General features: G+C 36.2%; 1 protein-coding gene across 1 annotated transcript; it reads left to right on the top strand.

Moving 5' to 3' along the window:
- The first annotated feature begins 9,158 nt into the window (after window positions 1-9,158).
- Window positions 9,159-10,151, top strand: hamp (hepcidin antimicrobial peptide). Its single transcript, XM_032555775.1, has 3 exons — window positions 9,159-9,440; window positions 9,541-9,618; window positions 9,782-10,151. Exons 1-3 carry the CDS (start codon window positions 9,354-9,356, stop codon window positions 9,884-9,886), a joined length of 270 nt encoding a protein of 89 aa, XP_032411666.1. The 5' UTR covers window positions 9,159-9,353; the 3' UTR covers window positions 9,887-10,151.
- The last annotated feature ends 1,211 nt before the right edge of the window (window positions 10,152-11,362 follow it).

Raw genomic sequence — 11,362 nt, 5'->3', positions numbered from 1 at the left:
TTAATTAGCGCCACGATGAAAAAGTGTTATATTTTGGGTGGGTTAGGAGGAGAAAATTTAATTAATTTCCTCACAACTCTTCAACTGCAAGACTTTAGAAATTTTATTTATTCAAATTTAGTCTCAAGGGTGGTGCTGAATAAAGTGACTTATAATTAAAATAACTTAAAGCTGTATTCTGATTTGTTTTGACAAATCAGCTGTTAAAAAAAAAATGTTCATGCACTTTTATGTCTTCCATCTCCCCGTGAGATGAAACTTTATCCAGCAATGGGATCATTTAAAAATGTGATCTCAATGGCTTTCATATTAAGCCCTAATTTAAAGACCACAGGGATTTCTTAATGGCCTCTGGGACATTTACTGCAGCTGTAACAGTTCTGTAACTTCTCCAAAATCTATTAGAATTTATAGACTGAGTAATTGGTCATCCACTGAAAAATTGGGTTTACCCTCTGCAAAGCTCAGTTGCAATTTCTTGCACAAGTTTTCATAACCATTGAACTTTATCACATTTTATAAAAACAAATAAGAATTATTGGGATTTTATAGCCATCAGTGATCATTGAAGGATAAACCTACTGACATTTATTTTAAAATTTTAGAAGTGTAAATCCGTAGAACCATCTTTCATTCCAGTTGCATCTGTAAGTTATTCTGAGTATGAATTAACTTTGCACATGTTTCTGAATTTAATAGAGACCATCTTTGAACATATGAATAAGTTTTGATCTAAAAATATACAATGCTTAGATCAAAATCTATTCCTCCAAAGTCTCACGTTTAAACATGTTTGTAGAACATTGAAACTTGCTGTTGTGATATGGCAACATGGGGAAAAAGCTCAAAAGGTATAAATACTAATATAAAACAATGAAAGCATATCCATATTTGCAGGCATTTTGACATATGATGCCTTCAAAAAAGCATCCTTTCTTTTTTTTTCCCCCTCGGGAGAAAGATTGCCTTTCAGATTCATTTTATTTAACCAACACATTACCAGAGTTCTCAGTGTAGTCATTGGATTTGAACCATTGCTAAGAATTTTCAGCATAGTTTGTTTCGTTTGAGGACATAAAGTAGTTTAAGTTAACTAATCACTGGTTAGATGTGTGAATTATTCAAGATTTGTAAATCAAATCTAGAGTAACAAATGTGATATTTTTGGACACCGTTTTCTAAAAGAATGTGGGCTCCTCCTGTTAAACTGTTCAACGCAAAATAAACTGTCACATAATTTAGAGACCAGTCAATGAAAAATTGACTGAAGTCCATGCTAAGTGAGATATGAAACATTTCTGTTTCTCATTGAGAGCAGCAGTGGCTTGACTTTTTTCTTAACTATTTTTTAGGGTTAACCACTGTTGAATGTACATCTTTTTTCCTGCTCTATATTTCGTCTTTTTTTCCGCTACCTTTAAACATACACAGCCAACCAGGCAGGCGTCTGTGTGTCGCCGGGTCTGTTTGAAGTGGATGATCTCTGATCCTATGTGCCTCCCTGATTGGGACATGCATGCGTTCCGTCTCGCTGACTCTCGTCTTTCACCGCAAACTAAAAAATAAAAAAAAAGATGACTTTGAAAAAACTTGGTTGGGAATGTTAAATTAAATGCCATGCGAACAGCGTTATTTCCCAAAAATAATATAAGGCAAGTAATAGAGAATGTGACCTTCACCCCTTGGTTCTGATAATGCACTTACAATTAATTGACATATTAATTGAAAGAGGAAAGCTTTGAGCTATGAATTGTTATTGCTGAAATTAATTTTAATTGGATTTAATGCAGAGGTCAGTGGTGATAAGTGGTGAAGCAAAAACTATTGCAGAGAATGCTCTGTGAAGGTCTATATGTGTTTGTATAAAATCATATCTTTCCAAGTGCATGGCTGACTGATTTCTATTGAAGTCATACTGGCCAAAATATTTTACTGTATAAGGCACAATTTTATGCCCTGCAGGCTTTTTCTTACCTTTGTGCTTCCTTAGCAACAGGAGGGTGCTGTCGAGAGGGACGTACTGACTGCTGCCTCAAACTCGTTCACATTTCTTTCTCTCAGAAGTAATTTTTCTGGAAAAGGCCACAAATCCTTTTCAATTCAGTCTTGTACACATTTATTTTCTTTTTACTTCACCTTGAATTTATATAATTAGCATCAGCAGCAAAACAAATGGGGATGTGAAAACTCCTCCGTTTTTGAGGGTTTTAAATAAATGTCAATATGCATTTTACAAAATATGTGCCAAAATGCACAAACCACGTGAATGTTTCGAAATAAAGAATCTGGCCTTTTATTAGACAGATTCTTTTGATCAGAAGAATTTCACAAACTGATCATGAGTATTTCAAATTACCTCTACATTAACATGTTTTTTTTTAAAGTTTACTGATTTGAAATCTTGAATCTAAATGTTAAAGATAATCACAGTAGCCTCACAAAAAAGACAGCAAATGTAAAAGTGTTTTGCTGTGAGAGAACATTTCCCTAAAACAAGAAACTTAAAAATCCAGAGGATTTCCAAAACAAAGTTTAAACAGCAGGTAAAATCAAAGTGGAAATGACAAACTTAGTTGCCACTGTATTAGGTATACCTATTTCTTCAACTGCCAATAAGTTCATTTATTAGTTTATTTATTATAGCAACGAGTGTTGTGGGTAAACAAATATGGGCTTCAAAAACTATTGCAAAAGTAATCTGCAATACTTGTTCCTAGCTTGACTTTCACATTCACAGCGCAGCAGCCCGATGCATTCAGGCAACCATATAAGTGAAGAAGACTTGCTTAGGTTTAAACTGTGAATGGAGAAGAAAGCAGATTTAACTGACTTTGACTTTTGGTGCCAGAGGGTCTGCTATGAGTATTTAAGAAAAAGCTCATCCATTGGGATTTTCAAAGTCAGCCATCTCCAAAACAGAGAAAATACCCAGTTTTGTGGAAGAACATGGGCAGACTGGTTTGAATTGATGGAATGGCAAAAATAGCTGGAATAAACATATGTTACAATCAGAGTATGCAGAACATCTCTGGACTAAAAGCACAACTGATTGATCCTTGAAACATCTGCACTACAGCAACAGAAAACCACACTGGGTGCCACTTTTGTCAGCTAAGAAGATGAAACTTAGACTCTGGTTCACTCAGTCTTACCTTTGTAATTTTGACAGTGTAACATAACATGCTCTATTGTCTCATCAACTCCACAGTATTCACACTTACCATTGCAATGTCTCACCAAATTAAAAAGAGTGCTACTTAGCCTAACATGCCTAAATCTGAGAGCAGATATTATTGTCTCTTTTCTCCTCCTCCTCGCCGTGCTTCTCATTTCTCCAATTTTTTTTTTATTTGAATTTTTTAGAAACAACCTGGTTTCCTTTCTTTTTCCCATTACTTTTGCTATTTCTCATTCATGTTCTGTTTTATTAAAATTTCTATTTCTTTTCACTAAAGCTGATAACTAAATCCGATAATGTGTTTCCAGTGGCCTCTTTGGAGCCCTTTCTGTCATTTAATTCCCTTTAACACCATAATATGCTGGTACCTATAAAAAGTGAATCATCAGTCCCATCTTACTTATTCTGCATAGAGTTTGTTCAATTTCTATTGCGATATCTGTTCTGCATTGTAAACCAATGTTAAACTGGAATCTGAACAAATGTTTGATTCACTCTGCATGGTTTAGATTTTTCCTGGCTAACACACCTGATTTAGATAATTGCAGTTCAGCAAAAACCCTTTAATCATCAATAGAAAGCAAGCTTGTTAAAGCAGGCAAACACCTAAAAGATCTGAATGGAGAACCAGGGTGGAGCAACTCTGCATTAGAAAATCTATTGGATATGATGAATGAAGGATTTTCTCATCCTGGATGTGCAGGTGACAAATTTGAACCAACTGTGCAAAGGATCATGTCAGTCTGGACCAAAAACCTAAGAAGAATCTCTTTACACCTTAATAAATCTATGCCACTAAGAATTGAGGCAATTCTGATGGAACTGCCCCAATACCTAATAAAAGGGCCACTTAGTGTATTAGGAGGAACCAAAGATAGCAAATCCACACAAACATGTCCTACTTAAAGCACTAAGTTGAGCTTTTTTGGAGCCACAGGACATGATGTACCTTGTTGTCATTGAACTGATCTTGGACTCATCTGTATCCCGAATTATTCTGGAGTCTAGAGACAGTGAGGCCATCTGTCTGACAGCTGAAGCCTGGAATAAATTGGGTCAATAGTCCAATGATCCCAGCACACCATCAAATATAAAAGAAACGACTTTAAAAAAGAACCAAGGTCATCCAGACGACTTCAAACTGTTAATACTGGATAGTTATACAATCTTCAGGAACGTGGTGCCTGCTTAGTTTTACCATAATTTGTTTATTATTTTTCATCTATTCTCACTAGCAGTTAAGATATTTGGTGATCAAACAGAACAGTAAGACTTGTTCTAACTTTTTTCCAAAGCTATTTTTTTTTCAGCTGTGTTAGAACTTGCGAGAAGGATAGAGAGCTGTTTCATTTTTTTTACTGATCCACCAGAGACTTGTGTTTGATCTTGAGCCCTGATCAAAATGGCAGAGAAAACTGTTAGCACATGTTAAAAGACATGTTTGACTCCAATTTGAAGCTTAAGAACATACGATTCATATCTCACCCTTTTGATCTGATATCAAAGGGATAAAAATTGAAAATGTCATGGAGCCAAAGTGTATCGGAACTCATGATCTCCACAGCGGTTGCAGAAATCTCAGCTTAAATTCTGATTTTGAGCAAACGAGCATATCTTAATTTAGTGTCTATAATGATCTACAAAAAGCCCTCTTCAGCAAGTAAAGAAAAGGAAAACACTTAAAGGGCTTCTGCTACAAAATGGTAGCTGAACTACTATGTATAGATGATGTGCTATCGGTAACTGCAATTGTTTTCTTGACAAAAAACCCTATCTAACAGGAATATGGTATAAGAATGGTATCTCCTTACTGGAAACACAGAAACAGATGAAGTGAGTCATCTTCATTATCCAAATATATTCTATGCAGAAAATATAGTTAAATGCAAATTATAGAAAAAAAAAAGGTCAGACAAACCGTAAAGACAACCGATGAGATTGTTTTTAGTTCCCCAGGTAATAAAACGATTTTTTTTGTTTGTTTTATCATGTTTTCTTTCTTTCTTTTTTCTTTTTGCAATCTCTTAACCACTGTGTATGAGTATTTCTGTTTCATGTTATTCTTGATTATTAGCTGCAGCAGTGACTACTTGTCTGCTGAAGCCATTTGACTGTATCTGTATATTTTTACTTCTCTTCCACACCTGATGTGTAGCATTAACTTGAGCTGGCTGCTGTAGGAAATCTAACCCTAGACAGATATATAGTTTGAGCACTGAGACCAACAGTGACTTTTGAATCATATTGCAGCAACTTTGTTACTGTTGTGCTGTCAAACCATTAATGAGTAAAACATAAACTGATTTTGAATCCCTGGGTTAGGTTTTAGTTTATGCGTTCTCCAAACTATTGTTTCTGTTCATGTTGTAATGCCTGAATTTAGTATTCCTGGCATTGTCACCCTTTGGGTACTTTTATGTTTTCAACTTTTTCATATTTCTCAATTTCAAAATATATATAATGTCTGAGACACAAGGAAAATTAGAGAAAATGAAGACAAATGCCTTAAAAAAACATACCAGACAAGCTTTTCTTTTTCTTTAAAGACTTACCGTAAGGTGCTTGAAAGTTGTTTGTAATTTTAGAATACTTACTGATGAAAAAAACCTCAATTTCTAATGTTTTTATATTTTTATGATTTACCTTGGGGCTTAAAACTCTTAAGTACCACCCTCTGCACGAACCAGTATAATCAAAATGCTTTAACTGCTCCACAAGAAGTAAATTATAAGATTCATCTGCCTAGTTTGAATAAAATGACAGCTGACCGGAATAATAAAAAATATATAAGTAAAGCATTTTACATTTTAACACGCTAAAAGGGTGCATTAGACAGGGATTCTAGTGTTAAATCTTACATCCAGAGGTTGAGTAGAATAGCAGCGGTCTCGCCACTCTAACATAATGTCATGCTGTGGTTGTTCATGAGGCTGAAAGATCTTGAAAAAGTCATTCAGACTTTTATTGGCAGCAGTCTGCAATTATGATGTACTTTCAAGCTTGAAAAAAGGAAGGAAAGAAGAAAGAAAAAGAGAGACAGAGAGGATGAGAGAGAAGGAGACATAAATACCTTTTTTATTAGTCATCAAACCATTGATGGATTTAAACTTTATAATCAAATGTAAAAATGTAAAAGAAAGCGAGAACTAACTTAAAGTTTTATAAAATCACACTCAGCTCATAATCTTTAAGCCTGCTTTTGATTTGAATGCATATTTCACATGCATCTGAGTTTATGATATCCTTTTACTTCCTAAGTAGATATTTTTTATGCAGCTATACGTTCTGAAGGATTCTCTTCCCATTCTTCAAAGCCATTCACGCTCTGTTGTATTTTGGAAATTCCTGTCAAGACACTGCAACATTTCTCACGTTCAACTTCATGTGGGGAAATTCCAGCTATGATTAGCAAACTCGTGAACTCTATGCTGCCCCCTGGGTTTAGAATGCGTCATTACTTCTTTAATGTTGCTGGGGGGGAAAAACATCACAATTGCATGTGGGGAAAATAACGTGTTTTGTTTGTTCTGGGATTCAGGTGTTAGTGATGTGTTTATGTGCTGTAAAGATAAACATGTGTAACAGTGGCTGGTACATAGAGGAGGGGCGGCGGACGGGGACATGAATAGAGGACGTAGATGAAGCAAGGACAGACGGGGGCAATGCCCTCGATCGGGAGAGAAAAGGCGGAGTGGCGCCTGCTGAGGTGAATCTGTCTGCCATTCTGGTGCCTGGTTTTGTTTGACCAGCAGGTCGCTGAAGATAGCCTCATCAGAGAAGCTGGACTTTCCTGTGAAAGTTAATAGTATATCCATTTCTTGCTTTTTCTAGTTTACCACACTCAAGACACCCTTGATATACATATATATTTTTTTGCCTTGTTGCGGTTAAAAAGGGTCACAATCACATCACATGAGTTCAGTCATGCACTATGAATCGTGTCATTTAAATGTTTCACATAAGAGGACGTTATGCTTAAGTGTAAACAGTGAAGCAGAACCCTCTCTGTTCCACAGAAACAATATAAATCTCTGACAGTTGTGACATGTTGATTCTCACTGAATGCTGCAAAATGATGGACAGATTCCAACAGACATGGAGCCATCCCTGATTGTATTTGTTGACACTGACGATGTGGTCACCCAAAGCAAGCTCATGGGCCAGCAGGGTTATCAGCGAACGAGACAGGCTGGCGCAGAAATCCTGCAACATGTTGTTCCTTAATTGAGTCGGCAGAGGCAGTTTGGAAAAGACTTTGAAGATATAATGAGAATTCAAATGGTCTCTGATTATTATCAGCAAGCACGGCCCACCGTTTATCAGTTTGCACATTTGTATTTTACTGTTATTATTTTTAGCTGCATTGATTCTGCATTAATTCACAACCTGATGTTGATGGGGAGGAGATTTCTTTCCCTGAAAGGTTAATTAATCTCGAGTTGTTTGTCACTGCCTTACAAATATGAGTCAAAAATAATTGTGATTAATTCAGAACAGTGGCTATTATTATCACAATTCCGTGGTTATTAAACAGGCCTCTCCTGCAGGGCTGCAGATGATGATTATTTTATCAATATTTTCCCTGATAAGGCAATATTTTAATCTATCCCTGCTTCCTTTGTCTTCAAGGAAGCAGGAATGTGTACCATCAGTTCTACTATGTTCTTTAATGCTTCTTCTACATTATCATTTATATAATATATATATATTTAAATTTTCTGCATCCACTTTAATGTCCACTTATTTAAATTTTCTCACTGTCTCTAGACTCCATATAGTATATACAGTATGTATATATACTGTATATATATGGAAAAAATCAGAAAATTTAAATAGCTTTTGAATAGCCAATCTGAAAACACCGTTTAGAAGTTTTTTTTAATTAGCTCTGTATCAATTTTTAACTATATAATAAACAAGAATACAGACACTTTTTTTCTCACATGGATATTTTACCTCAAAATCACAACAAAGTTTTGATTGGTATGTCCTGGCATTTCTTTGGGATTTATGGACTTTTTTGTGATCCTTATTCGTTTTGATTAACAGTGTGGAATATTAATAAAAATATTCAGAAATGAAAACTACTTGTTGTAAATGTGGTATAGATGTTGATAATGCCAAAGACAAAATTTTGATTCTGTGAAGCTTTTACAAGGACTCATCTTTTATGTCTGGAGCCTTTAGCTTTGAAATCTGGTCTCAGTTAAAAAAACAAAACAAAACACTGATGTGATTTTTTAAAATGCACTGGCATTAAAATTTTACAGTAAAACAGCTCAAACAATCCTAATTTTCTGCTGCTTGAACAGAATATGCGTAATTGTATTACTTTCCTCATCTTTAACTAATACATATTAAAACACCTTGACTCCCAAACGGAGCTTTTTAATCCTGACTACCAGTCACTGCTCTCGAAAGGATTTAATTTGGTTCAACTACAGGTTCCCACACATTATGCAAAAACTGAACATGTCGAAAATCAGGGCTAATTAGTCCATTTGAGAGGTTGTAATTACATCCTTTAGAGTGAGCTATGGATATTCCACAGCGGCTGGTTCACTGGCATGACGGATATCCCAGGTCGAAATGAGCACGGCTCAGTCATCCATGCAATAGAATGACCTGTGCAGTGTCAGCCTTTTGCTGGGAAATCTCCACTGCTTGAGTAAGATCTTCTCTATCAATAGCCTCTGTTACTGAATACATATTGCACATATATGTGTATCATTGTAAAAAAAAAAGTATTGTTCAAGTGTGGAATTACACGCTGTCTCAGACAGAGAAAAGACAGACATTAAAAAAAGAGATAGCTTGGAGAAATCCCCCCTAGTATTGCAGAAGTGCAGAAGGATGAAGAGGAATGAGGAGGTCAAAACTTCCCCAGTGGAGTTAGGTAACAGCTGCCAGGAATGGGCAGGGCCTCCAGCGGAGATGAGGCAACACCGGGCCCATGAGTGTATAAATACCTACGCTCTCTGCATATTCAACTCGCAGATGCGAGAAGAGCTGATAGGATCGGCCAAAGATCTGAAGAAATCCAGTTGAGAATCGGCATCTGTCTCTGAAGCAAAGCAATAATTCAGGACGCAGTGGTGCTCTGCGCTGGCCTGACACCCATGTGAAAGAAGACCCATCAGCTCTAATCTTCAAAGGATTTATAACCTCACCCAAAATGAAGGCATTCAGCATTGCAGTTGCAGTGACACTCGTGCTCGCCTTTATTTGCGTTGTGCAGAGCTCTGCCATCCCGTTCACTGGGGTAAGAATTCAACTCAAACTCACCTCTCTTACTTGTCAGCTCCAAATGTTTTGTCAGGAAGAATAGATGTGACTCTTAAATGTGCATAATTCATTAACAGGTTGGAGAGCTGGAGGAGGCAGGGGGCAATGACACTCCAGTTGAGGCACATCAAGAGGTGTCAATGGAATCGTGGATGGTATGTTCAATTGACTGAATGAATTAAGCCAATTACCACGAGCAAATTAAAGTTTAAGTGGATGCTGTTTTCCCCACAGAGCAGCCTTGTCCTCTTTCAAACACAGATAGAGAAGGAAGTGCTGTTGGTGACACTTTGTTCATGTCTCTTGTCTTTCACACAGATGCCAAAACATGTCAGGGAAAAGCGCCAGAGTCACCTTTCCTTGTGTCGCTACTGCTGCAACTGCTGCAAGAACAAAGGCTGCGGTTTCTGCTGCAGGTTCTGAGGATCACGTGTGACGACCACCACTTTCTAATTTATTGTTTTATTTTTCAAGACCCCTCCTTTCATTGCATTTTACAAACTACGTTTTTTAAGCAAAATTATTCCTGGAGCAGCACAGACAAAGTATTTTTTTTTTCTATTTATTTTGTATACTTCAACTTTTTAACTGTTTAAAGAAGACACATTTCTCACACATATTGATCTTTTCCTTACTGAAAATTATTGTTTGTGTTGAATAAAATACATCTGAATCAGCTGATAAAAGAGTTGTATGTCATTTATATTGAGTCAAGCAACAGAAACATATCTTTGATAAATGCTCTTTAAATAAATAATGTCAGTCTGACATCTCCAAAGTGCTGGAGAAACCAAAAGCTATAAAAAGAGAGTTGTCATAGGTACACAAGTGAACAGATGTAATTAGAGTTGGAAGCTTGAAGACAGCTCACACACACACGTCACATGATTATAAAGCACACTGTTTTGCAACCGTAAAAATTATTTTAATCTGAGATACATCTATGAGAGTCTGCACATTTTCAATGCTATCTAAAGTCTTTGTAACTATGATCATGTCAAACCAAAGACCAGGAAAAAAGTCTGTTGTCAGACATTGGACGTGACATGTTTGAGCAAAGACTCTCTTAAAAGAGCTTTAAAACAGAAACAGTGTGAGGGGAATTTAATGTATGTAGCTTTCGAAAGAGAGAGAAGGCATTGATCACTGGATCTCCTGCCTAGCTTTTATCTGATATCAGGGCCATTCACACCTTGGGGCTTCAACACCTTTCAATTTCAGCTTGAAGCGTATTGCTGGGACCTCTTTGATCAGTCCGCTGTGCTCACATGCCTTGATGTTTATGGTTTCTTTATTGACTGTTCTAATGCACAGACGATGTATTTATACATTCTGATGGCTGGGAAGTAGTTAGCCAACATCCTGGAAAGGGTCGTATGAAAGAGATTCCCACAAAAAGCCATCATTCCTTCCTCTGCAGACTGAATGACTGAACTCTGTTCCAGTTTTGGTGTGAGGCACACATTTTGTATCTTTCCTTTTCGGACTTTTTTACAGTTTTAGAATCGTTTGGTATGAAAAGACCATTATGTTGCTTTGAGCCAGAAATTGGTGATATAAATAAAGTTTGACTCAATTGGGCTGTCTGATCTTTGAAAAGAATAAGTAGTGAAGAAAACATTCTGTTTCCTGTTTGTAATTAATTCTCATGCACATTAAGGTTTTTTTTCTTTCTAATTTTTATAACAGCTATTTTTCTAAGCACATCAAAAACTTATTTAATTGTTTTGTCATTTTGACCATTAGTATTAGTGAGTAGGCAACAACTGTTTACAAAGAACACACTTTGAAAATCTTTAGTACAGGAAACTAGAAGCAATATAATAACAGCATTAAAGTAAATGACAAGTGGAGCATGTCTTTTAATAAATAGATAACAAAAACTGTTTAATATAAAAA

The sequence above is a fragment of the Xiphophorus hellerii genome, chromosome 3 (genome assembly GCF_003331165.1).
Source record: "Xiphophorus hellerii strain 12219 chromosome 3, Xiphophorus_hellerii-4.1, whole genome shotgun sequence".
In the NCBI taxonomy this organism is placed as follows: Eukaryota; Metazoa; Chordata; class Actinopteri; order Cyprinodontiformes; family Poeciliidae; genus Xiphophorus; species Xiphophorus hellerii.
Note: the sequence above shows the minus strand (reverse complement) of the source record. Positions and strands in the feature narration are given on the sequence as shown.

Excerpts from the sequence above, each read along its gene's own strand:
- hamp (XM_032555775.1), top strand. The coding sequence starts at position 9,354 with ATGAAGGCATTCAGCATTGCAGTTGCAGTGACACTCGTGCTCGCCTTT. Across the intron at positions 9,441-9,540 it reads CTGCCATCCCGTTCACTGGG|GTTGGAGAGCTGGAGGAGGC; the intron begins GTAAGAATTCAA and ends ATTCATTAACAG. Across the intron at positions 9,619-9,781 it reads TGTCAATGGAATCGTGGATG|ATGCCAAAACATGTCAGGGA; the intron begins GTATGTTCAATT and ends TCTTTCACACAG.